This window comes from Poromitra crassiceps (assembly GCF_964638095.1).
Source record: "Poromitra crassiceps genome assembly, chromosome: 11".
NCBI lineage: Eukaryota > Metazoa > Chordata > Actinopteri > Beryciformes > Melamphaidae > Poromitra > Poromitra crassiceps.
Genome location: NC_139643.1, coordinates 10,292,457 through 10,320,331, shown reverse-complemented (window position 1 = coordinate 10,320,331; position 27,875 = coordinate 10,292,457). Strand labels below are relative to the sequence as shown.

Genomic DNA, 27,875 nt, shown 5'->3' with positions numbered 1-27,875 from the left:
CCAAATTGCTCCTGATGGTTGTGCCATCACCCTGCCTGGTAGCCTGCTGCCATTGGGGTATGAATGTGTAAATGTAGGGATGTTGTAAAAGCACCTTCGATGAAAGTGTTAAAAATGCAGTCCATATAGCCTACCATGAATAATATTTAAACAACATATTGATAATATTTGTGTCATAAATTCAGATTTAAAGGCAGACAGACAGACATGACAGACAGGCAGACAGGCAGACAGACAGACAGACAGACAGACAGACAGACAGACAGACAGAGAGACAGACAGACAGACAGACAGACAGGCAGACAGACAGACAGACAGGCAGGGAGGCAGACAGACAGACAGACAGGCAGGCAGACAGACAGACAGACAGGCAGACAGACAGACAGACATGACAGACACACAGACAGACAGACATGACAGACAGACAGACAGACAGACAGACAGACAGACAGACATGACAGACACACAGACAGACAGACATGACAGACAGACAGACAGGCAGAGAGACAGACAGACAGGCAGACAGACAGGCAGGCAGACAGACAGACAGACAGACAGGCAGACAGACAGACAGACAGGCAGACAGGTATAGTCTCTAGCTCTTTGGCAGCTCCTCGATGATGATGCGGGAGACGGAGTTCCAGCCGGTGGAAGCGTCGCCGTGAGGATAATCTGCACAGGTCCCCACCCAGACCGCCACGTCCACAAGGCCTGTGGGGAGACCTTCACACAGACCGTCCACTGAGAGACAGACAGGCAGGCAGGGAGAGAGACAGACAGGCAGGCAGGGAGAGAGACAGACAGGCAGGCAGGCAGGGAGGGAGAGAGACAGACAGGCAGGCAGGCAGGGAGAGAGACAGACAGCCAGGCAGGCAGGGAGAGAGAGAGACAGCCAGGCAGGCAGGGAGAGAGACAGACAGCCAGGCAGGCAGGGAGAGAGACAGACAGGCAGGCAGGCAGGGAGAGAGACAGGCAGGCAGGGAGACAGACAGGCAGGCAGGGAGAGAGACAGACAGGCGGGCAGGCAGGCAGGCAGGGAGACAGACAGGCAGGCAGGGAGAGAGACAGACAGGCAGGCAGGCAGGGAGAGAGACAGGCAGGCAGGGAGACAGACAGGCAGGCAGGGAGAGAGACAGACAGGCAGGCAGGCAGGGAGACAGACAGGCAGGCAGGGAGAGAGACAGACAGACAGGCAGGCAGGGAGATAGACAGGCAGGCATGGAGAGAGACAGACAGGCAGGCAGGCAGGCAGGGAGAGAGACAGACAGGCAGGCAGGCAGGCAGGGAGACAGACAGGCAGGCAGGGAGACAGACAGGCAGGCAGGGAGAGAGACAGACAGGCATGCAGGGAGAGAGACAGACAGACAGGCAGGCAGGCAGGCAGGGAGAGAGACAGACAGGCAGGCAGGGAGAGAGACAGACAGACAGACAGACAGGCAGGCAGGGAGAGAGACAGACAGACAGGCAGGCAGGGAGACAGGCAGGCAGGCAGGGAGAGAGACAGAGAGACAGGCAGGCAGGGAGACAGGCAGGCAGGCAGGGAGAGAGACAGACAGACAGGCAGGCAGGGAGACAGGCAGGCAGGCAGGGAGAGAGACAGAGAGACAGGCAGGAAGGGAGACAGGCAGGCAGGCAGGGAGAGAGACAGACAGACAGACAGGCAGGCAGGGAGACAGGCAGGCAGGCAGGGAGAGAGACAGAGAGGCAGGCAGGCAGGGAGAGAGACAGACAGACAGGCAGGCAGGGAGACAGGCAGGCAGGCAGGGAGAGAGACAGACAGACAGGCAGGCAGGGACAGAGACAGACAGGCAGGCAGGGAGAGAGACAGGCAGAGAGAGGGAGGCAGAGAGAGAGAGAGAGAGGGAGGGAGAGACAGTTAGTTACATGACACATAATTACAATTGCTCCCTATGCCAAACATGAGGAAATTATGGAAAAGTATATAAAAACAAAAGCAAAAACAAAAGCTTTAAGTCTCAGCACTAACCTGTGTGTTAACTAGTCTCAGTCAGCACTAACCTGTGTGTTAACTAGTCTCAGTCAGCTCTAACCACTAACCTGTGTGTTAACTAATCTCAGCACTAACATGTGTGTTAACTAATCTCAGCACTAACATGTGTGTTAACTAGTCTCAGTCTGCACTAACATGTGTGTTAACTAATCTCAGCACTAACATGTGTGTTAACTAGTCTCAGTCTGCACCAACCTGTGTGTTAACTAGTCTCAGTCAGCACTAACCTGTGTGTTAACTAGTCTCAGCCAGCACTAACCTGTGTGTTAACTAGTCTCAGTCAGCACTAACCTGTGTGTTAACTAGTCTCAGCCAGCACTAACCTGTGTGTTAACTAGTCTCCGCACTAACCTGTGTGTTAACTAGTCTCAGCACTAACCTTGTGTTAACTAGTCTCAGCACTAACCTGTGTGTTAACTAGTCTCAGCACTAAACCTGTGTGTTAACTAGTCTCAGCACTAAACCTGTTTGTTAACTAGTCTCAGCACTAACCTGTGTGTTAACTAGTCTCAGCACTAACCTGTGTGTTAACTAGTCTCAGCACTAACCTGTGTGTTAACTAGTCTCAGCACTAAACATGTGTGTTAACTAGTCTCAGCACTAACCTGTGTGTTAACTAGTCTCAGCACTAAACCTGTGTGTTAACTAGTCTCAGCACTAACCTGTGTGTTAACTATTCTCATCACTAACCTGTGTGTTAACACATTCACTGCCAGACGTTTTTTTTTTACTGTAGTTAGCTTCTGCCAGAGGGTTTTTTTGAGGATTCTGGCTCATCTTTCAAGACCCGAGGATTCTTTTCTGCTAAGATTTTGTGAACACACAATATCTCAAAAGAACTAATAGAATGTGTGCTTTCTCTGTCTAAAAGAGTTAGTTTGTAGAGTTAGTAGTTATGTAAGGATTAGCAGTTGAATACAGCATGGTTTTAGCGTCAGAAAAAATATTCAGAGATAAACGGCTTTTTGTGAAATTCGATAGAACAGTCACTTTAACCATTCATTTTTGGCTCTCTCTCTCTCTCTCTCCCTCCCCCTCTCGCTCTCTCTCTCTCTCTCTCCCTCCCTCTCGCTCTCCCTCCCTCTCTCTCTCTCTCTCTCTCTCTCTCTCTCTCTCTCCCTCCCTCTCGCTCTCCCTCCCTCTCTCTCTCTCTCCCTCCCTCTCGGGAGGGAGACGCACTAGGTTTAATCCTAGTGAGAGGGGGAGAGGGAGAGAGAGAGAGAGAGAGAGAGAGGGAGGGAGGGAGAGAGAGAGAGCGAGAGAGAGAGAGAGAGAGGGAGAGAGCGAGAGGGAGAGTTGCTTCAACTCCTCCCTCCGTGGGCGTTCTTCTTGGCTGCAGCGGCCGTCACAAGCTTGTCACCAGTCTCAGTGCTTTGCTGCTGTCCTGTGCCTGTCTGCACGGCCGCTGTTTGAGGAAGTCGGGATGGACTCGCTCGCTTCTTGGAGTTTTGGTTGAGAGAAGCTTTTGCGATTCTGGTCATATTTATGCTGCGTGTTTCAAAGTGTGTTCCACCTGTAATCTATTATGTAAATTTGCAATCCCGCATCGCCAGCAATCAGCGCGAAAACGAAAGCGTTTTCCCCCATCCATTTTCATGAGAATGGCTGGGGTGAGAATGGCGTGACAAGTTAAAAAAATGCTTGCCTTCCTCTAGTCAGGAGAGCACTGTTGCCACTTAGTGGGTCGGTGGAATGGGTTGTAAACGTTCGGTGGCTCCAATAATTATATAAGAGATGTAAAAGGGTTAGATGCACATCCCACGGTCAAAAAAAAAAAAATCATTTTTTTGACGACTCAACTCGTCGTTGGCAGTGAACAGCTGGATTGTGTTTGACGACTCAACTCGTTCTTGGCAATTAACGTGTTAACTAGTCTCAGCACTAACCTGTGTGTTAACTAGTCTCAGCACTAACCTGTGGAGGTGCGGTGAATGTTGATGGTGGAGTTGGACTCGGCACTGCCCTGGTCCAGGTAGATGATGGACTCGAGCGGCAGTGGTCCAGCACACTCTGCTCCGTTGAAGGTGAAGTACCAGCGCTGGCAGCAGGGGGCAGCACACTTCAGCCTCAAAGAGCTGGAGAACAAAACCCGGAGCACAGAGTCCGCCCTCCGCTTGGTGAAGGTACAGTCCTGAGGGAAGGTCAGGGACACATTTACTGTCTCTGTTCACCAAAAATAAATGTTTTGATTTTGTCACATCATAGAAAAATGTGTTATTAACCACCCAGCCAAATTTGAACAAGTATACCACCAGTCACCAAGTATATATTAGGTTTGAAAATCATGAGAAAGCAGTATTCTGTACTTTGAACCTGTGTGGGTGTGTGTGTGTGTGTGTGTGTGTGTGTGTGTGTGTGTGTGTGTGTGTGTGATGTGTGTGTGTGAGTGGGTGTGTGTGTGTGTGTGTGTGTGTGTGTGTGTGTGTGTGAGTGTGATGTGTGTGTGTGTCTGCTGAATGGCTCCCAGTGCTCTCGCAACCCCCCTCCAGTGCTACGTAACTTGATACATTGTGATGCATTTTTTAAATATATAAAAAATAATATGTAAATATATATCAAATATAATAGATAAAAACAGAACAGGTGCGTACTTTTACCGATCCTATTGCTCATCTATTACATGGGAACGTGTCTGTTGCGGCAGTCGTAGCCACACGGAGCTGTACCGCAGCTTTTAAGAACTTTTGAGAAGTTCATAAGTAGGAAAATTTAAGAAACTAGGCATCTCGCGCTGAATTGAGGTGTAAATAAATAGCTACATGAGCTATTTACACTCGGGTGGAAATAGACACATCAGCTATCAGTGCAAATAAGATCTGCCAATAAAGAAACGGCAGAGGATTCCCAGACCATGAGTATAAAGGTTCGAGGGGTTGCCAGGGGGCATAATGTACAGTTAGCGCTTTGAGACAATTTCATCTGAAATAATTTGCGAGGGGTGCTATATATATAGGGGGGGGGGGCAGCAGGGGGCAGTATAGCTTATATTTAAGAACACAAACAGCCTATTGTGACGGACAACAACCACGGCTTTATGGCAACTACTGTTTTTTGTACTGATTGCTACATACAGTATATGGACGATGTAAAGGGAGGTGTCAGTGAACTTTGGGTGTTGAGGCTACAGGTTTCTGTTTATTTCATTTCTAACTTAAGAGAATTGTTATCATTTGCCAAATTCACCAAATGGAGCAAAACAAATACAATTTTGAGAGTGTATTCTAAATAAATTTATAAAGTTTATGCATTTCAATTGTGTGACAAGTGACAACTTCACATCAAATTGGATTGATGTGGATGTCCCAAACAGGTCACCGTAAACTGCTCTGAGTAGAGACTCACTGCAATCTTGCCAAGGTCGATGCCGTAGTTCAGGGACTTCCAGGCGCACTGTTTGTAGTTCGGCCTCCAGGGGTCTTCAAAGCGCTCCGTCACACACGCCCCCTTCTCACCCCTCGGCCCGTCCCGGCCCGGGATGCCAGGGGTGCCGGGGATCCCGTTAACACCCGGATTACCATCTCGCCCCTGAACACCTGGAACACCCTGAAGACACGCCCCCAACTGAGGAAGAGGAAATACACTTATTATTAGTGATATTATTACTACTGCTAGCAAAACTGCTATGCACGATATTGGATTTTTTTTTGCCAATATCCGATATGCCACTATTTTCTAACTTTTTTGGTTGATTGGTGATGTCGATACGAAATCTGTGTGCACCCCCCCAAACAAAAAGTCTCTCCTGTAGTGAGATTGACACATTATTATGGCTACTCGTAACGGCCGGAACACACATCTTGCATGTGCGTGGCGTGTGCGTGTGCGTGGCGTGCTTGCTGCGGCTGGCACGCCCGCGGCATCCACACAGGCAGCGTGGCTGGTGCGTGCAGCTGCTGCGCTGCTGCCTGTCTGCCAACTATCTTCCTATAGAGTTTACCTTTCATTAAATTTGCTATAAACAATACAATGATGATTTTAACTGAAGATCGCTTGGGCTCACTTCAGAATCGAGGCAGTATGATTTGTGTGTGTGTGTGTGTGTGTGTGTGTCTGTGTGTGTGTGGTGGGGAGGGGAGGAACGAAGCCACGTTGTAGCCTATCTGGTTTTCAGAGGGCAGGAGAACTGCAGCTGTGAGCTCAGATCATCCTCCCGTCTCAAATCAAAACGAGTCTTGATTGGCTGTGGCTGCCCCTGTAAAATATCATTTGAATGTCTTTTTGTGTCTATTTGTGTAGAGACACGCTAGAGACACGCACGCCGTAAAAGGAAAAAATAGGCTTCGCTTCTATTCTCTAGATGACGCGCGTCTCACGCTCGCAAGACACGCGCTTGAGACGCGCGTCTGATGCCGGTGGTGTGGCTGCTGTAACCTGTTAACATGGGAGCCGAAATGAAAACGCCACGCAGACGCCACGCAGACGCACAGCACACGCAAGATGTGTGTTCCGGCCATTATGGTTATGGCCCACTGGCAGATGCAAACATAAATACAATGGTTTTCAAAATGTACACGTTTACTGCAAGAAAACTGTCAACTTAGGTTATGTAAAACATGCCATATTTTTTTATTTATGTAACATTTTCTTTCAAACAAAACTGTAAGATTCATCCTACTTGAACAGGCTTGGCTGTGCTCTGCTCTCCCTGAGACATTTAGTCGAGCATTTAGTCATAATTAAAGTGACATTTTATCGGCCTGTCAGTTCGGCAGAAATGTTCATTTTGGGACGATGCCGACATTTAATTTTAAAGCCTTTATCGACCGATACGTGCCGATGACGTGCCGACTCTGCCCATATCATCGTGGCTAAAGGAGCTATTAGCCACAGGCTAACAAAGCTTTCACACTTGCACAATCCTGCAATATTCCAAAGTGGGCTAACGTCAACTTCAGCGCAGGGCTAGCTGCTCTGCTAACCCTGCTCTGGAGCAGGGTTAGCAGAGCAGCTTAGCCCTGCTCTGCTAACCCTGACTGGCCCGACTCTTCATGTAAACACGGGGCTAAAGGTTTCCGGTGTGAAACGAGGGCAGAGAGACGGGGCCAGTAGCTGTATAACAGCACTGGTTCCAACAGCCCTTGGGCTCCACTAACTCTGGGCTAGTAGAACTGAGTTTGAATCACAGAGCCCTGGGTTTAGGTTAACCTGGGTTAACAGGTGTGTGTGAAAAGGGGCTAAGATAGACCGGGGCTATCTTGATTTGATTTGATTTGATTTATTTATTTAGACGGGACAATGCAAAATTGATGAACACAATAACCATGGAACAGATAAAAACATCTGGAACATAATAAAAGTGTAAAAATCGCCGGATTTAGCGCAAGGCTAGTTTCCATCCATTGTCCCTGAAACATAAGACATAAAAACATAAAAACAGAATATATAAAACAGTAAAACATAGGTATCAAAGTGTTTTACATACGTAAAACAAGTATACATATGCAAAACAGTAAAACACAAGTAACAGTAATACACTCAAAAAACATAACAGTATAACATTTACAGGAAATAAATTTAAAAAAGTTCAGAAGTAGACTATTCTACTTAGCCCAGGGCTAAGATAGCCCCAGCCCCAGCCCCATATTGGTAGACCTCTCACTGCAAATTGTACTATTGGGTGACTTAAAAGTGCGGGATAACTTCATAAATATAATAATACTTTTGGGGAAAAGTTTTATCATTAGGTGTAGACATTTAGAAGATTTGTGTTTGGAAAGATTTAAAAATTATGTTAAACACTATAAAAAGTTGGAGGACTATATGTCTCAAGAGGGCCTACAACGGGTTGTTCAGGAGAGATGGGCTCATTTGGGTGTGCGAGAGGGCTGGGTATATGAGCAAGTTAGGTTGGTGCCTATCACTATCATTATCGTCTTATGTATATGTTTTGGATGTGTGTTGATATGTTTTTTTCCCTTCTATATTGCATAGTACTATGGGTATAATGTATTGTTTAGTGTTTATGAGTGCATTATCTAACTGTTAGGTCAAATGTACTTCAGAACATGTATCTTTTTTGTCAAATCAAAATGTAATATAATAATGTAATGTAAAAACAGTCAAGTATGTCCTCCAAATTGGGGGGGGTGGTGGATGGGTTAATAATAATAATAATAAAATAAAATAAAAAGATAGCCCCAGGCTAAGAGCATGCAGTCTGCAGTCTGACGGACAAGAGTGAAAGAGTAAAGACAAAAACACAACACCAACCAAAATGACTTGACAGGATCTGATGCCTCTCTGGTTAAAAGCGACAAGCCAAACAAAACAAAATGGAAGAAAAAAGGTTTCAACTGAAAACACAACGCTGTGACATCCAAACTAAAAACAGGTTATTGCCTAAAATAAAGACGTGCGGTCACACTGAACAAAATGAAACAGAAAAACAACCCGACCACCGTGACACTGAAGGTCCAACCACAAAGACACCAAAATAAACACCGTAAAAAGAGAGTAGAAGAAGAAGCCAGTTTAACCACGCAGACACGCACGCGCACACACACACACACACACACACACACACACACACACACACACACACACACACACACACACACACACACACACACACACACACACACACACACACACACACACACACACACACTCTTTAGTGCAGTGGGAGTCTACTCAACCTTGCCCTTACACAAAATAAAAATATTTTTGCAAGAGGCCACAATCCCTTTCCTCCCTGAAACGAAGCCTGCCCAGCTCTTCAGCCCTCAGCTCTCCACCTTTCCAAAAATCACACCTGAACCTCGGGTGCTTTGTTTTGTGATGGTGCTGTTTTGTGATGATGCTGTTTTGTGATACGCTACAGAGGTGCTGTACTAACACTCATATCAATATCGCCAATCAAGCATTATCTCTTCTTAACCCCTTCAAATCCAAAGTGAAACACTCCCTGATGAGTCACACATCACACATACACCTCACACACTGCCCTTTAACTGTCCACTTTGTCTATTTACACCTCACACACTGCCCTTTAACTGTCCACTTTGTCTATTTACACCTCACACACTGCCCTTTGACTGTCCACTTTGTCTATTTACACCTCACACACTGCCCTTTGACTGTCCACTTTGTCTATTTACACCTCACACACTGCCCTTTAACTGTCCACTTTGTCTATTTACACCTCACACACTGCCCTTTGACTGTCCACTTTGTCTATTTACACCTCACACACTGCCCTTTGACTGTCCACTTTGTCTATTTACACCTCACACACTGCCCTTTAACTGTCCACTTTGTCTATTTACACCTCACACACTGCCCTTTGACTGTCCACTTTGTCTATTTACACCTCACACACTGCCCTTTAACTGTCTACTTTGTCTATTTACACCTCACACACTGCCCTTTAACTGTCCACTTTGTCTATTTACACCTCACACACTGCCCTTTAACTGTCCACTTTGTCTATTTACACCTCACACACTGCCCTTTAACTGTCCACTTTTCTGTCTATTTACACCTCACACACTGCCATTTGACTGTCCACTTTTCTGTCTATTTACACCTCACACACTGCCCTTTGACTGTCCACTTTGTCTATTTACACCTCACACACTGCCCTTTAACTGTCCACTTTGTCTATTTACACCTCACACACTGCCCTTTGACTGTCCACTTTTCTGTCTATTTACACCTCACACACTGCCCTTTGACTGTCCACTTTGTCTATTTACACCTCACACACTGCCCTTTAACTGTCCACTTTGTCTATTTACACCTCACACACTGCCCTTTAACTGTCCACTTTTCTGTCTATTTACACCTCACACACTGCCCTTTGACTGTCCACTTTTCTGTCTATTTACACCTCACACACTGCCCTTTGACTGTCCACTTTGTCTATTTACACCTCACACACTGCCCTTTAACTGTCCACTTTGTCTATTTACACCTCACACACTGCCCTTTAACTGTCCACTTTGTCTATTTACACCTCACACACTGCCCTTTAACTGTCCACTTTTCTGTCTATTTACACCTCACACACTGCCCTTTGACTGTCCACTTTTCTGTCTATTTACACCTCACACACTGCCCTTTGACTGTCCACTTTGTCTATTTACACCTCACACACTGCCCTTTAACTGTCCACTTTGTCTATTTACACCTCACACACTGCCCTTTAACTGTCCACTTTGTCTATTTACACCTCACACACTGCCCTTTAACTGTCCACTTTGTCTATTTACACCTCACACGCTGCCCTTTAACTGTCCACTTTTCTGTCTATTTACACCTCACACACTGCCCTTTGACTGTCCACTTTTCTGTCTATTTACACCTCACACACTGCCCTTTGACTGTCCACTTTGTCTATTTACACCTCACACACTGCCCTTTAACTGTCCACTTTTCTGTCTATTTACACCTCACACACTGCCCTTTGACTGTCCACTTTTCTGTCAATTTACACCTCACACACTGCCCTTTAACTGTCTACTTTTCTGTCTATTTACACCTCACACACCACCCTATAACTGTTTACTTTTATAACTGTCTATTTACACCTCACACACTGCCCTTTAACTGTCCACTTTTCTGTCTATTTACACCTCACACACTGCCCTTTGACTGTCCACTTTTCTGTCAATTTACACCTCACACACCTTTAACTGTCTACTTTTCTGTCTATTTACACCTCACACACCACCCTTTAACTGTTTACTTTTATAACTGTCTATTTACACCTCACACACTGCCCTTTAACTGTCCACTTTTCTAACTGTCTATTTACACCTCACACACTGCCCTTTAACCGTTTACTTTTATAACTGTTTATTTACACCTCACACACTGCCCTTTAACTGTCTACTTTTCTATCTGTCTACTTACACCTCACACACTGCCCTTTAACTGTTTACTTTTATAACTGTCTATTTACACCTCACACGCCACCCTTTAACTGTTTACTTTTATAACTGTCTATTTACACCTCACACACTGCCCTTTAACTGTCCACTTTTCTAACTGTCTATTTACACCTCACACGCCACCCTTTAACTGTTTACTTTTATAACTGTCTATTTACACCTCACACGCCACCCTTTAACTGTTTACTTTTCTAACTGTCTATTTACACCTCACACACTGCCCTTTAACCGTTTACTTTTATAACTGTTTATTTACACCTCACACACTGCCCTTTAACTGTCTACTTTTCTATCTGTCTACTTACACCTCACACACTGCCCTTTAACTGTTTACTTTTATAACTGTCTATTTACACCTCACACGCCACCCTTTAACTGTTTACTTTTATAACTGTCTATTTACACCTCACACACTGCCCTTTAACTGTCCACTTTTCTAACTGTCTATTTACACCTCACACGCCACCCTTTAACTGTTTACTTTTATAACTGTCTATTTACACCTCACACACTGCCCTTTAACTGTCCACTTTTCTAACTGTCTATTTACACCTCACACACCACCCTTTAACTGTTTACTTTTATAACTGTCTATTTACACCTCACACACCACCCTTTAACCGTTTACTTTTATAACTGTCTATTTACACCTCACACACTGCCCTTTAACTGTCTACTTACTCACTTTGGTCGCTCTTTTGTTTTCCCTTTCCTTTGTTCTTTTCTTTTTTTAATGTTGCTTTTCCTTCTCTTAATTTGTTTGTTTCTTTTTTCTTGTTTTTGTTTATATTATATGCGTTGCTTTGTAAGGATTATTATTAATATTTAATATATATTAATATAGTCCCCCCTCCCCCCGTTTTCTTTGTTTTATGTGCAAATAAATAAATAAATAAATTATGTTGTGACAAAGTATAGACAGATGCATTTTCCAGAACCCATGGACCTGGTGTAATCCAAGTCTCCACAAGCCCTGAGATGCCAAGTTGACTTGAAAACACTTTACCGTGTTTTTAGCTGAAATCTGCACTGTAGCCAGGTGCTTGAGGCTGCACATGGCTATTTTTCAGCTAAAAACAGGCTGTAAATGACATCTTTAATTGTATGATTTATTTAGTTCAGTTTCAGTTGAGTTCAGAGCTGTTAGTACTGCAGACAGGAAGTTGTTTCTTTGAGTCAGAGGTCAGACGGAGGCGGAGCCTAACAGTCCTTGAATGCAACACATTGTTCTTTGTGAGGAAGCGAGAGCCTCCCCCCCACCTCGACCCCCCCCCCCCCTGATCCCCCTTCACCCCCCGCCCCCAGGGGGCTCTAGCTCCACGTTAAAAACGCCTTTGTGGAGGGTCCCTTTGAAACTATAATTCCATCTATAAGGAACACAATGACATTATGTATGATGGGTTTCATGCACTTTCTGTAATAAAACATGTAAAAGCAAAAAGCTGATCAGATGGGGGGCCCGTGGAGCAGCTAAAGTTAGCATGTTGACATTAGCATCAGTGACCTTTGACCTCACATATGTTTCATCTGAGATTTGATTTGAAACCTTCATTTATTTCTCAAAAGACTATTGAGGTTTGACCCTCATTTGCAATGTTGTCGAGATTACAAGCAAGCTCAAACATGTCAACACAATAAAGCATCAGAGAATTACAATTCATAAATAGAACAAACAACACAAACAGAAGAAGAAAGCAGTCACATACTGAGGATGCATCAAAATGTCTTCCCACAGGAAATGACAATTCAGACTGTATGCTCTCTCTTCTCTTGTCTCCCTTTCTTCATCTCTCTCTCACTCTCTCACTCACTCACTCACTCACTCACTCACTCACACACACACACACACACACACACACACACACACACACACACACACACACACACACACACACACACACACACACACACACAGTGTTGCATAGGATGTTGACACAGTCCTACAGTTCACGTTTTGATTTCTCATGAAAGGAGCTGTGTGCCTGGAGGCCGACACACACACACACACACACACACACACACACACACACACACACACACACGCGCGCACACACGCACAGAGGGACGGACACACACACACACACACACACACACACACACACACACACACAGACACACACACAGACTGAGTTGAAGGAGGTTAAATTCTTCAAACGATAAAAATCAAACCAAAACGGACTGGCGGACTGGCAGACTGACCGACGCCCCCTCTCTCCCTTCCTCCCTCTCTCTCCGTTTCTGTCTTTCTTTCACTCTCTCCCTCTCTCTGTCACTCTCTCTTTCTTCCTTTCGATCATTTTTCTTGCAGAAGTGGCATCATGTGATTGATATTGGGGATTTAAAGAGGACAGTGATGTCATCAGAAGATGCCTTCTGATCCGAGGACATCACTGCCATCAACTTCAACTCAAGTCAACTCTCAATAACTGTCAAACAAACTAAATGAATGAATGCCTGTAAAAATGCTTTCGCGTTTTCGGATATGTGCAAAAATAAATCAGCATTGTTTTTCAGTGAAGTGCCCCTTTGACATTGCTGTTATGGCCAATAACCGATATTTACAGATAATCCATAGTGTAAGATCTGTATATAAACAAGTTTCTATGATCATGACATTTTGTGCATACTGGAAAACACATGAATGAAACCCGGAATTTGGAAAAAGTTATGTCTTTCTTCATTTCCAAAGCATTTGGAAAAGCCCACAAATCATAGATTTACCATATTCTTTCCTCTCAATATGAAAATTTTGGGCGATACGATTAATATTGCTGCTATTTTTGCTCGTCGGACCGATACGATATTCAATCATAAAAATGACTAACATGGGCTGACACCGATATGATTGCTGATATATTGTGCATTGCTATAGTTCAAACTACAGAAGCTTTGAGTTTTGTTCCTGCGGCTCACTGGGAGGTAGGTGTGTGTGTGATGATTACTGGCAAACAGGAAGTCAAAATAAATGTTAAAAGCAGCAGCAGAAGAAGAAACTCACCGTGTGGTCAGCGGCGGCGCGCGGATGGAGCGCTCTCTCTCTCGGCTCCGCGCGGAGCGGCAGAGAGAGAGCGAGGAGCAACAGCAGGACAGACTCCATCGTCAATACTGAGGAGAGGGAGAGGAGAAAGAGGAGGAGGGAGAGAGACAGAGAGAGGAGGGAGAGATTGAGGAGAGAGAGAGAGGAGGGAGAGAGAGAGGCCTTGACTGAATTTTCGTCACATTTGGCTCAATCACCCACTTTGACTCAAGGATGAACTGATTAGATTTTGGAGGTTATAGGTCAAAGTTCAAGGTCACTGTGACCTCGATCGCCATTTTCTTGCTTGTTCACACGATATCTCAGGAATGCCTTGATGGAATTTCCTCACATTTGGCTCAAACGTCCAGTTGGACTCAAGGATGAACGGATTACATTTTGGTCATCAAAGGTCAAGGTCACTGTGACCTCACGAACACCTTTTCCAAGCTTGTTAACGTGATAGAGGCATATATCTGCACTGTGGTCGTTCTAGTTACTTTACTTTACTTTACTTTATGTCATTTAGCAGACGCTTTTGTCCAAAGCGACTTACAATGCAATACAATACAGTGCAGTACAATATACAATCAAAGAATACACATTATCAGCAACAATACAGAAAAATATATCCAGCAATGGACAAGGTAAAAAACAACAAATACTTATAAAAGTATCACTTATAAAGACACAGCAAACAATAAGCACGGTGAACAATCGACAACTGAAAAGTAGCACTCTACTGAAGCGCTTTCAGCGCTCTACTGAAAGGTCTGACCCGGAAGGGCCAAAATATAGTCCAAATAGGTGAGTCTTAAGTCTCCGACGGAAAATAGGCAGTGTTTCAGCTGAACTGACCGAAAGGGGGAGCTCATTCCACCATTTTGGCGCTAAAGAGGAAAAGAGTCGGGATCTAGGTGAGCGACCCCCAGGTCCACAGATTGATGGAGGGGCTAGACGGACAGGACGGGTGGAGGTACGGAGAGAGCTATGCAGTGGTTGGAGCTTGACCATGGACTGTAGATATATAGGGGCTGACCGGTGGAGTGCCCTGTAAGTCAGCACCAGAGACTTGAATCTGATGCGAGAAAGAATGGGAAGCCAGTGGAGTTTATGGAGGAGGTGAGTGACGTGAGAGAATTTGGGCAGGTTATATACCAGACGGGCTGCAGAGTTTTGAATTAATTGAAGAGGTCGGAGAGCAGAAGCAGGTAACCCTGCCAACAGAACATTACAATAATCCATGCGGGAGAGAACCAATGCCTGGACCAGGAGTTGAGTCGCCTCTATTGAGAGACAGGACCGAATCCTACGGATGTTGTAGAGTGAAAATCTGCAGGCGCGGGCAGTGGCTGCGATGAAGGCTGAGTTTGATAGCTGGTTATCCAGGATTACGCCAAGGTTTTTTACTGTTTGAGAGGGCAGTATGGTAGTGTTTTCAATGGAGATGGAGAGGTCAATGAGAGGACAGTCTTTAGCCGGGAGGAAGAGGAGCTCAGTTTTATCAATGTTCAATTTGAGATGGTGTGCGGACATCCAGACTGCGATGTCATTGAGGCAGGAGGCAAGGCGGGCTACAATTTGGGTGTCAGAGGGGGGGAAAGAAAGGAAAAGTTGTGTGTCATCGGCGTAACAATGGTAAGAGAAACCGTGAGAGGCTATCACATGGCCGAGCGATCTGATGTACAAAAGAAAAAGGAAAGGGCCCAGGACTGAGCCCTGGGGTACACCAGTGGTAAGAGTGGAGGGTCGAGAAAGGGCACCTCGCCATAACACCTGGTATAAGCGATCGGAAAGATAAGAAGTAAACCAAGAAAGTGCAGAACCAGAAACACCCAGGTGAGAGAGAGTAGAGAGAAGGATTTGGTGATTTACGGTGTCAAAAGCTGCTGATAGATCTAGAAGAACAAGGACAGAGGAGAGGGATGAAGATTTGGCAGAATGTAAGGCCTGAGTGACTGAGAGGAGGGCTGTCTCGGTGGAGTGATATGGCTTGAAACCTGATTGTAGGGGATCTAATAGATTGTTCTGGGAGAGATAAAGTGAGAGTTGATCTGAGACAGCACGTTCGAGGGTTTTGGATATGAAGGAGAGAAGGGACACGGGACGGTAGCTATGGGTGGTGGAGGGGTCTAGAGAAGGTTTTTTGAGAAGTGGTTTGACTCTAGCGGTCTTGAGGAGAGTGGGAACAGAACCAGAGGACAAGGATGAATTGATGAAGGAAGTGAGAAAATGGGAAATATCAGAGGAGATGGCCTGGAGGAGAGAGGAGGGGATAGGATCGAGGGGGCAGGAGGTAGCACGGTTGGACATAATAAGTTTGAGTACATCTTCAGGGGAGAGGGGACAGAAGGAGGCAAGACCAGTGGGGGGGGGTCGGAGAGTGTGTGCTGGTGACGGAGAAACTGCTGTTTGTGACTGGAGGGGGGAAAGTAGAGCTGATGTCATCTACCTTCTTGGTGAAGAAGGTCATGAAATCGTCTGCAGTGAGGGAAGGGGGGGGGGGGGAGGGGGTGGAGGGTTAAGAAGAGTGGAAAAAGTAGAAAACAGTTTACTAGGGTTTGAGGCGGAAGACTGGATTTCTGAGATGTAGAAAGAGGACTTTGCAGCTGAGATAGAAGAGGTGAAATTTGAATGGAGGAGGTGGTAGGCAGAGAGATCAGTGGGGAGAAGGGACTTTTTCCATTTTCGCTCGGCTGCCCGAAGCTCCGCACGACTGGTACGCAGAGCCCCGGACAGCCAAGGAGCAGGAGGGGAGGTTCTGGCAGGTTTGGTGATGAGGGGACAGAGGGAGTCGAGAGCGGAGGAGAGAGAGGAAAGAAGTGCAGCGGAGGCTAGGTTGGTGGAGAGACAGGAGAATTGCTCTACTGAGGGAAGGATGGAGAGAACAGTAGAAGAGAGGGCTGAGGGTGAGAGGGTTTGTAGGTTACGCCGAGTGGTGATGTTGTGAGTAGGTGCAGGGGGGGGAATGGGGAGAGAGATGGGAAGGGAGAAGGTTACAAAATGGTGATCTGATACGGGGAGCGGAGTGACAGTGAGGTTGGAAGTGCAGCAAGAGCGTGAGAAAACAAGGTCGAGCAGATTTCCGGCTTTATGAGTGGGAGGAGATAGGGACAGAGAGAGATCAAAAGACGAGAAAAAACTAGTGAACAAAGAGGTCTGAAGTGTCGTGGCCGGGATATTGAAATCCCCTAACAGGATGAGCGGTGTGGCATCTTCAGGATATATGGAGAGGAGGGTGTCTAATTGCTCTAGAAAATCACCAAGCTGACCAGGTGGGCGGTAAATGACTATGATGCTAAGTTTAATGGGTAGGGATACAGTGACAGAGTGAGCTTCGAAGGAGGAAAGAGAGAGATGGGAAAGAGGGGTGACTGTGTATGTCCATTTAGGTGATATAAGAAGCCCAGTGCCCCCCCCTCGGCCAGAGGCTCGGGGGGTGTGTGAGAATGAAAAGGCAGAGGAGAGAGCAGCTGGGGTGGCAGTATTTTCTGGAATAATCCAGGTTTCCGTGAGGGCGAGAAAGAGGAGAGATTGAGAGAGGGCGTGACCGGAGATTATATCGGTTTTGTTTACTGCTGATTGGCAATTCCAGAGACCACCGGGGATAATAAGAGGAGTATTGACATTTTTTAAAGATGAAAAGTTTTCCGGGTTACTGCCATGTCTAAAAAACGGGGTGGGTGAAAAGTTATTTTTTACAGTGATGTGGACAGGAATTGAATAGGAGACACCAGTTGTGATAGGGAAGGGTAGAGGTGAGGTGGGTGTAATGAGCCCGCCAGGCCATGCGGGGGAGCTAGAGCTGAGGTTAGTACAGAGTGGAGGGCTTCGCTGAGTCTGACCGGAAGTGACCAGTCTGAGGGGATTCTCGTGCAGTCAGGCGGGATGGGTCGTGGCTAGCTTTAGGTGACCTGAGATATTTGCAGCCAGTACTGCAATTCCTATATTGCTGGGGTGGAGATTATCCAGTTTATACAGGCGGGGCGATTTCCAGAAGGAGTCGTAGTGGTCAATGAACTCATACCCGCAGGCAGCGCTGTAATTATGAAGCCATTTGTTGCTGCTGAAAATACGGCTAAACGATTCCGAGCTCTTCCTGAGAGTGGGAATCATGCCAGAGAACAGGCACTTCTTCCCTAGACTCTCGATTGTCTCGGCCAGGGTTTCATAGTCGTATTGTAATTGCATTGATTCTCTACACCTGGTATCATTTGTGCCCGCGTGAATAATGACAGAGTTGGCAGACGGATACTTCTCGATGATGGATGGGATGTATTCAACTAGATCAAGCACTTTTGCTCCAGAAAACGAATAAGTTATGCAATTGGGGATGGCTACGTGTCTAATAATAGAGTCGCCTATTAGAATGTAGTCAGGCGGCGGAAAGGTGATGCCGGGAGCAGGAGAAAGCCTGTTAGCATTAGCCGAGCTAGCCACGGCTGTAGCTGAGCTAATCAAGCTAACTCGGTCACCAGCTACAGTGCGATGACCCGTAGCACTAGCGGGGCTCGGGATGGGGAAAGGGGACAGAGGAGGGCTAGCGCATCTAGCTCGTTTTCCCTGGGAGGTTAGTGGGGTTGTCGGGGAATTCGGGCGCTCGCGCTTCTTCTTAAGATTTTTTGTGAACCTCGACCGGGGGTTGCTGAGCCGTCCAGGCGTAGTCAACCTCCGGGTCAGGGAGCTTCTCCAATGGGCTAAAGAAGTTTGATATTGGAAAGCTGGCTTCGATGTCCTCGTCAGGGGAAAACAAGGGGAGAGAGGTCCTTCTCCGCCTTGCAGCAACAGTTGCCCAGGATGGACCAGGGGCAGGCGTTCTGTTTTGACTTGCATTCTGTCAAACACTGCAAATGTAGGCCTATCTATTTATTTGCTTATTTATTTATTTCAAGTTTTTTTAAGCACTTCCCCACATTTTCCAGGATTTAAACTTTCAAAAGTTAAATTCAAGGCCTTTAAGCACTTTAAGCACCTATTCTAAACTTGAATTCTGAATAGCACAGGTTTGAAGATATTAAGCATGTCAAGTGAAGTGAACATCTAATATCAAAACAATAATCCAGAGAATATAGATAATCCAGATAATCCCATACGTACATGTTGGTGCTTCAGGGGGAAAGTGAATGGGGGTTTCGCATAAATGCATAAAATAAGGTCTGTGGTTAACAAAAGTTTATGGGAGTGGTCATTTGTGTGAATCACTTTTATGACTTTTGAAGTGTTTTCTAAAAAAAAAAAAAAATGTTTCAAGTCATAAAAGTGATTCATGTTTGTGAAGTTTATCCTGCTGAACACAAATGACCACTTCCACAAACTTGTTAACCACAGACCTTATTTTATGCATTTAAGTGAAATCCCCATTCACTCTTCCCCTGAAGTACCAACATGCTACTTCTGGACTCATTCCTGCGGTGCTCTATCGCAGGATAGAAATTAAGATCCTCCTCTTTGGAAACTGACCATTCCTGCTCTGAGCCTAGTCCATTATGGGGATAGGGTGACATCTACTGGCGGAAATGTAGAACTACAGGAAGGCTCTGCGCTATTAGCAAGGGTGAAAAATAAATGTTTTGAATGTGGGTGCATTATACTAGTGGCTGGTACAAGTTAACACCAGACGTAGTGATGTTGACACATACAGTGGAGATAAACAGCAGATATCTTCTCAAATGAGGTAAAACAACTTTAACAAATTGGCACCTGTGATCTAGAGTTCTTATATCTGGTGCACTGATTTGAAACAGTCTGAAAATCCATTCACTTTACTGATATGTAATATTTGTAGATCTTCAGGAAGACAAACACAGATTTGAATCATAATTTTATATTACTTTCAATCCTACAGAATACAGAGGATCAAAATAGATCAAAGTGAGCAAGATCACAAACATGTAAACATCAAAAGACTCATAACAGCTGACCTTATCAGAACCTAGGGCTGGGCGATATGGTTGAAATCAATATCCTGATAATTAACGATGCCCCCCCCCCCCCCGATCTCAATGGATCTCACAATATGGCTCATGCAAGACCCCGTTAAATCCAGTTGAACTGAATGGCAATGTCAAACAAATGAGAAATAATATTTCTCAAGTATTATTATACTATATTATTATATGAATATTATTCAATAATATTCCTTAAAACATTTTCATACTTCATTTTGTCAAGGTGAGTAAAATGTGGTTGCTATTATCAATTTAGATGGCAGAATTGCGTGCCACGATATCCCAAAAATCACCACCAGAATACGATTCCAGTGAAAGATGATGAACGATAATATTGAATTATCACCCAGCCCTATCAGAGCCAATCAGAAATATATAGTCATGGTATACACTACAATGCAAAAAGGACACAAAGAAACAGAGCAAAGTCAATTTAACATGCAATATTATAGATGAATATAGTAGCAAGTCATAGTAACAAAATTGTAAAAAATAAGTTATATAAAGTATATCATGTAATTTACAGTCATACATATTGACAGTCAGTAGCTATACAGTGTTATTCACGTCGTGAACGTTGTAAAACTGAAATATATTTTCCAGCTAAACATGTCATCCTCCTCTCTGAGGATCACAGCCGTTTATGAGAATCAGACATCAAAACATTCAGTCTGAAGAGAATAAAAAAAATAAAAAAATAAAAGTTGTGTTATTACATCTATATCTCAACATGTATAAGCTGAATTACAAAATAAATTCACAATGACTATGAGTACATTGACTTAAAGTAAACCCATAATCGCAACTTCATCTAAAAATGTTATTGTACAAATTTGTATTGTTGGTGTTATTTTCTTATTAGGAAAAGTCATGGGATTTAAGAACCCATTCAATTTTGGCGCGGATCCGATCCAACACGAAATTTGCATATTACAGCAGACTGGACTTTTTCCTTAAAATGTCTGTGCTGTCTGAGTGCCCTTCTAGTTTCCTACGGCATGGCACAGTCTGTGCTTTTAAGCAAGAGCGGAGCGTCTGGTATTAACCAAAACTAGACATCCAGACGGATAGGTATCTGCCATGTTATGGTCGCTAGCTGGGAAGTGGGCGTAACATGGCTGAAAAATTCTGTGAAGTTGACAAAGTTCAAGTTTTTTGGGGGCGAGGGATACTGGAGAAATGGAGTGTGAACTACTGGGCCGTTTTTCGTGTACCGTTTCCACCGCAAGTAGTACACCACCTGCTCAATCTGCTCCCTGCACTGGTCGTCATAGGGTGCAGCATGGGTCAAAGAAGAACCCATTAAATGTTGGAGTGGATCCGATCTGACTCACAAAAGGTGCAAATCATAGCAGACTGGGGGGGAAAAAAAGTCCTTGGTGGAGGTCTGCTCTCTCAAAGTGTCCTTCTAGTTTTATCTGAAGAAACAAGACACTTTGATGATAAAATCAGTGTATGAGCAGTATTGAGATTTGGCTGCATCTCTAAACCACAACACTGACTAGAAGGGTTTGGCTTTCCTCTTGAGTAATGGACTTGCCAGCGGTGGATGAAGAACCTGAAAGCCACACTTGAGTAAAAGTAGGCCCGGTGCAAGGGCAACATCGTTGCTAGTTTCTAGCACTCAAAATCTATTTTTCTTCTTCTTTTAATGACCACTGGGTCAGTACATCAAAGGGACCCCGTGTTGCAAACCAACGAACCCACCCCCACCCGTGACTCCCTCAAACCAACCCACCCACCCCCACCCGTGACTCCCTCAAACCAACCCACCCACCCCCACCCGTGACTCCCTCCCGTGTTGTTGTTTTTGCTCCAAGTGAGATGTTTAATGGTCCCTCGCGATTCAGTAGGTGGCTGGTTGGCTTGGTTCCAGGCTTATAACTTCTTGTATAAGGATTTCTCAAAACATCTATGGATGGAGAAAGGGAATGTGGAATTCTCTGATGGAACAGGAGCTGAGAAAAAGTGGGCGGTCAGTGTTGAGCTCTATAGTAGTTGGCAAACGTTACGGTGCATCACGGGCACCAACTGGAATGGAGTGTGGATGATTAACATACAGTAACTTGCCAGCTATGAGCACTGATTCGCCAAACCTGCGTGTTTGCAAGCAAAAAAAAGAAATTGATTTTATTTTGCAGTAACGAGTAACTAAGACGCTTATTGGAAATATAATGGAGCAAAAGTATACATATTATTCAGGAAATGTAGTAGAGTAAAAGTGAAAAGTTGACCGAAACATAAATACTCAATATACAGATACTCCCAAAAATAGTTAAGTAGTGTAACAATAACAAAGTATCATTACATTGTTACATTGCACCAATGGGACGATCATGATGTGTCTCTGGTTTATTGTTCTGTTACTGCTGAACAGTTCACCTGCTGCTGCTCTCACCACAACACGTTTTGACCTGTGACTTCTGACTAAAACTCCTCCCACAAACACTGCAGCTGAACAGTTTCTCTCCAGTGTGGAATCTCATGTGTCTGTTCAATGCTGATTTATGACGAAAAGGTTGAGCACAGGCTGAGCACGTGAATGGTTTCTCTCCTGTATGGGTGATCAAGTGTTTCTTCAAGTCTCCTTTACCACTGAAACTTTTGCCACAAACTGAGCAGCTGAAAGGTTTTTCCTGTGTATGAACTCTCTTGTGTAAACTTAATTGTCCAGTCTGCCTGAATGTTTTACCACAAACTAAGCAGCTAAATGGTTTCTCTCCAGTGTGGACTCTCATATGTGCAACCAATGCACCTTTCTGGCTAAAATGTTTGTTACAAACTGAACAGCTAAAAGGTTTTTCCTGTGTATGGACTCTCATGTGTGATCTTAATTGTCCACCCTGGCTGAATATTTTACCACAAACTGCACAGATAAATGGTTTCTCCCCTGTGTGGATTCTCCTGTGTGTCGTCAAGTGTCCTTTATGACGAAAACCTTTTGCACAGTCTGAGCACTTATATGGTTTCTCCCCTGTGTGGATTCTCATGTGCGACTTCAAGTGTTCTTTACGGCTAAACGTTTTAGCACAGTATGAGCAACTAAATGGTTTGTCACCAGACTGAGGTTCTACAGTCGGCTTCCAATCATCACCACTGTCAGGCTGAGGTTCTACAGTCGGCTTCCAATCATCACCACTGTCTTCAGGTTCCTCCTGCTCCTCTTCAAAGTGTGGGGGCTCTGGGTCGTCCTGGTCCAGACTGGGGCTACGGTCCTCCCGACTGGGGCTATGGTCCTGCTGCTCACGGGGAACCTCTTCTTTACTGACCAACAGCTGCTGGATGTCTGGAGGCAAGGCTGACACACATGCACGCACGCGCACACACACACACACACACCTCATTTATCAAACGAACATATGACAGAAAACTTGGCGTACAATCATTTCCATGCAAAGCTCAGCATTTATGAATCTGAACATGAGGCTACTCACCGTATTTGTTTGGCACATTTCATACACGGAGTGTGTATTAAAAGTGATTCACATAAAATAGATAAGAAAAGCGCACAGAGAAGGGGGGGGGGGGGGGGGGAACGGTCACAGTGCAATTTGCGTGCATATATATTTCTCTGACCTCTGGGGGCAGGCTCATTTCATGCGTGTGCAAACGGAACTCAAGGGGCTCTGTCGGCAGTGGAAGAAAATCCCTTTCCGCTCCCTGCGTGTCGCTCTCAAATCCCTCCGTCGCTATGAAACAACAACAACTCTAGCTCATTGCTAGTAGCAAGTAGCAACTTGCTACATGCTGGAAATGGTAAGTTTTGACGACACACCGGTCACATCCTTTCCATTTTGATCAGGTAAAGCGCAGCATGCGAGCCCGCCCCCTGCGAGCGCTGTTACAGTTTCTCAAAGAGCTTGCCGACAGATTTTCGATGCAAGTGGAAAGTCTGTCTTGAGAGATGACTCTCCTCATGAGGTTGTTAGTTCTAGGCTGCATATTAACAACCAAGCCCGTGCAGATCCAGGGGAACTGTCCTTACACAGGTTTCCTCCATGCAAGAAACTGTTCATGCAGGACGTATTGGACTGGATTTGGCGGAATGGAGTCAGTGAGCTGACTGGCAGTAGTGTTAATTTTGTCATATATATATTTTTTATCTAGTCTTAGTGCTGTGTCAAATGTCCTTGCTAGTTTTTTTAATCATATTTACCTCATCCTGTTTTTATTTAGGCAAGTTTTAGTTGACTAAAAGTCTTTTATTTTAGTCTCAAAGAAAACCGTAGCTATTTTAGTCTAGTTTTAGTCAATGAAAACTGTTGACATTTTAAGGCCCAATTATGCTCTGCACAGTGTCGGCAGACGTACGACGGGTGGAGCCTATTTACAGTTCCTGCTCTGCCCGCAGCTGAGAGGAGAAGGGAGGCTGGCTGCGCTGTGTGGAAAGCGCTCAGACCTCTCTAACAGATTGTTCTTATACTGCAACTTTTTTCATCTCATCTTAATCTGATATTTGAGGCAATAATGATCTTTCTCCTCAGAAAGCCCTGTGAGAAAATCCCATCAACCTGCATCAACCCCAAGGGTAATATCTCTGGGTTTCCTGTTTTGAAGGTCTGCTTTGAATACATAAATTAGCCATTTTCACTTCCCACCCAATTCACCGTTTCAGTTTGTGACCATAATTCATTTCAATGTCCGCTCTCAAGAGCAATTCAGTTGGTTAATGAAATCGCTGTCCGCTCTCAAGAGCTATTCAGTTGGTTAATGAAATCGCTGGGCTGCGAGCCCTGTGCAGTGATTGTGAGCATGGGCGCCTGGCCCATCCCGGGGCTTGACTGCTGCGTAGGCGGGCACAGGGCGTGGTCATTGCGGAGCCTATGTGCGATTTGAAATAACGCATCTGTGATGCTGTAGCACAGGAAACTGTAGTGTTCATTTTGTCGTCTATTTTTTATGTAGTCTTAGTCTTAGTCCTGTGTCAAATGTCTTTGTTAGTTTTGATCATATTTTAAATATTTAGTCAACCTCATCCTGTTTTTATTCAGTCAAGTTTTAGGCAACTAAAAGTCTGAGCATTTTTGTCTTGTCTTAGTCATGTAAAAAAAGGTAGTTCGAGCATATTTCGTCATAGTTGTTAACTAAATGAACAGTAACTGGGAGTCTGTGGAGGTCTTCAATAGTGTAGGCTGCCCAGGAGAAAAGCTCAGATAGCATCTCATACAACATTTTCACAAGTCAAATCTCATCTCATTACGTTTACATTAAGCAGCTTCACGAGTACAAAGCCAATATCAGTAGGCTATCAGTGAGCCTTTGCTTGGGAGTGCACTATTAACGATTAAAGACTTACCTCCACAGTAGGGATGGGTAGACCAGTTCTAATTGGTACCGGTGCCTGATTGGTCAGTACCGGAGTATCAATAAGCGTCTCGACGAATGGTATTGCTATATCGGCATTTTTTTTTAGCATTCCCTAATGATGACGAAGACGTTGCTTAACTGCATGTTTACACTCCTGTCCCATGCTCCAGTACGCTTGCGACAGGAAAAAGGAGACCCTAAAATATGATACTACTAAATACTTTAAAATATCAGTAGTATATTTGGAAGAAAACCAGCACCGGACTAGTGTTTTACCTGAGAGAGATGCCTGCAGCCAGCTGGGAGGCTCAGATAGTCAGGCTCAGGGGACAGACAGAAAACTAGCGTGATATGCCTCGCGCTGCAACAAACTTCGCTGTGCTTTGGTGAACCTGACTTGTTTCCTGAAAGAATATTATGTCGACTCTGCCAACTCTGAATACAGAACAACAACAAACAGTGACAGTGTTGTTAACTTTAACCTACCTGTAATGTTAGCATTAGTTTGCAGCAAAATATATCCAGCCGGCCTTTCAGCACAGGGTAAGTTGTCGTTTGTTTTATAATCCTTTGAAAATGGCTGTGATTTATCCACACTCGATGATGAAAACATTTTTTTTTTAAAGTAAGGGATCATCAACGACTAGGTGTGCGTTATACGATTTTAATGCACGCCGCAGTCGTCTAGGATAACCGTTTACCTAGCAACACTTGGGGAACCGACTACTACCTGGAACAAGCATGACCATCCCGTCAGCTTCTCACGCAATGGAAACGTTTGCTGTTCCAGTAAATAGGACGAAACTTGGATACGAGCCGGTGAAGCTGAGGTAGCGCGTTGGACAACATTAGCTGTGCTGTTTGATCAGACCATGGTGTCAATGAAAATAGCCCTCAGTAGATAATGCGGGTTTGCTCTGTCCCTGAAGTGAAAGTCGGGCAATGCATTCTGGTTGTTTTAGTAGGATGTACTACAGCCATTTTCTCCGTTTTCTCTTGTAATCAGACTCCAATTTAAAAAATAATTGCACATTTCTATTACATACTAGGTGGCCTAGATTTAATAAATAACTATATTCACTATGGTGAATATATTATTTCTGCGAAAAAGTTAATAACAAAATAGCTTTTCACATCTTTTCATGTCATGTCTTTATTTTTTGCACCAAATTATGGAGAGTAGTATCGATAAGAGTATCGATAAGTATCGGTATCAATTAGCAGTACCGTATTGGTACCGATATCAATTCTTCTACATCAATAAAATCCCAACGATACCCATCCCTACTCCACACACAGCGAACCTCTCTTGTTCTCTCTGGGACTGAGATTTCAGAAAGTTAGGTGTCTCCCCTCGGCCCCTCCCCCTGTCAACAACGATGCCATCATCCATCGCGATGGTTCCACAGGGAAACATTGCGATGGATGATGGCTATTTGGTTGACATTGCACAACCTCAGGCGCAAATCGGCAAACATATACACTGATACCGATATGTTTTAAAAACTAAATCATGACGGAAACCCTGCCGGACGGACTAACCTGCTCTGTGCAGCTTCACTTCGGGTTTCAACACGACATCGAGCAGCTTCCTCAGGCAGCGGATCTCCTGCTCTGACCGCTGAACTTTGTCTTCGTACTCCACCACGGTTTTCTCAACCAGCTTGGAAATCTCCTGCACAGCCGCAGTTAGCCGCTCGGTGAGCAGCGCTCTCAGCTCCTCCGGCGGGATTTCAGCCCTTTCTTTTCCTTTCTCCAGCAGCAGCAGAAAGTCTTCAGCAGCACAGCTGATCCGCTCCTGTACACACACCCTCAGCAGCTGCACGGCCCCCAAGCCCCACATTCTGCTCTGCTTCTGTCCTGCCAAACAGTCAAAGCAAGCTTCTTTCTGACAAACACACACAGCAAGCGGGAAAGGAAACACTGACTTCCGAGACAACGTGGTTCGTGTTTGTTGTCGGAAAGAGCAGAGCGCCTCCTGATGACCTGGAGGGACACAAGAAGATTCAACTTTAGAGTCACACAATGAAATGAACAAATACTGACGCTGTTAAATCGGACAAGGCGGTGTGCACCTGACACCTAGTTTGCTGGTCAGTTAGTGTAATCACCGGGAGGCATCGGTAAAAATGCTCTTGAGATTAATTTGTCTTCAGTGAACTTTAATATTACCAACTTCATGCACTGTGCACCATAAATCTTTTCAGACAGGATGTATGACTTTCCTTGTGTGGTTCTCTAACCATAGAAAATAAAAGGCCATATATGAATATCAATTATGTCAAGTATTATGCTACATACAACATTGCAGGCCAACAATAATAAGATGGCCATACATTAACCTACTACGGGATATCTTACACAGTACTGGAAATAACATGGTAAAAAAAACTAATAAGATTTAACATTGAATACCTCTCATGTAAATAAGAATCTAAATGTTACATAAATGGTATACACTACACCTAGGCCTAACGTTAGCTATTAGCTCCACTATTTGTCTATTTGCCACACTAGAACTGTGCCTCGTTACGAGCGTCTATGAACAATCAATATTTCACTCCATAATAAGTAACCTACATAAGTACAGCATCTCCTGAACTATAGTTATTGCGTTATCATCGCCATATACCTCGATACATCAGCTCATACAGCCAGTAATGCAGAGCTAAGCCTGCTAGCTAACATTAGCATCCTAGCTA

At 44.7% G+C, this 27,875-nt stretch overlaps 1 protein-coding gene across 1 annotated transcript; it reads right to left on the bottom strand.

Annotated features, from left to right (window-relative positions):
* Positions 1 to 595: 595 nt before the first annotated feature.
* LOC310784821 (collagen triple helix repeat-containing protein 1-like) lies at positions 596 to 27,016 on the bottom strand (the record flags this gene model as incomplete). Its single annotated transcript, XM_083645861.1, has 6 exons — positions 596 to 741; positions 3,926 to 4,142; positions 5,354 to 5,572; positions 13,901 to 14,007; positions 23,003 to 23,164; positions 26,716 to 27,016. The coding sequence occupies 6 exons, from the start codon at positions 27,014 to 27,016 to the stop codon at positions 596 to 598; spliced, it is 1,152 nt and encodes a 383-aa protein (XP_083501987.1).
* Positions 27,017 to 27,875: the final 859 nt, after the last annotated feature.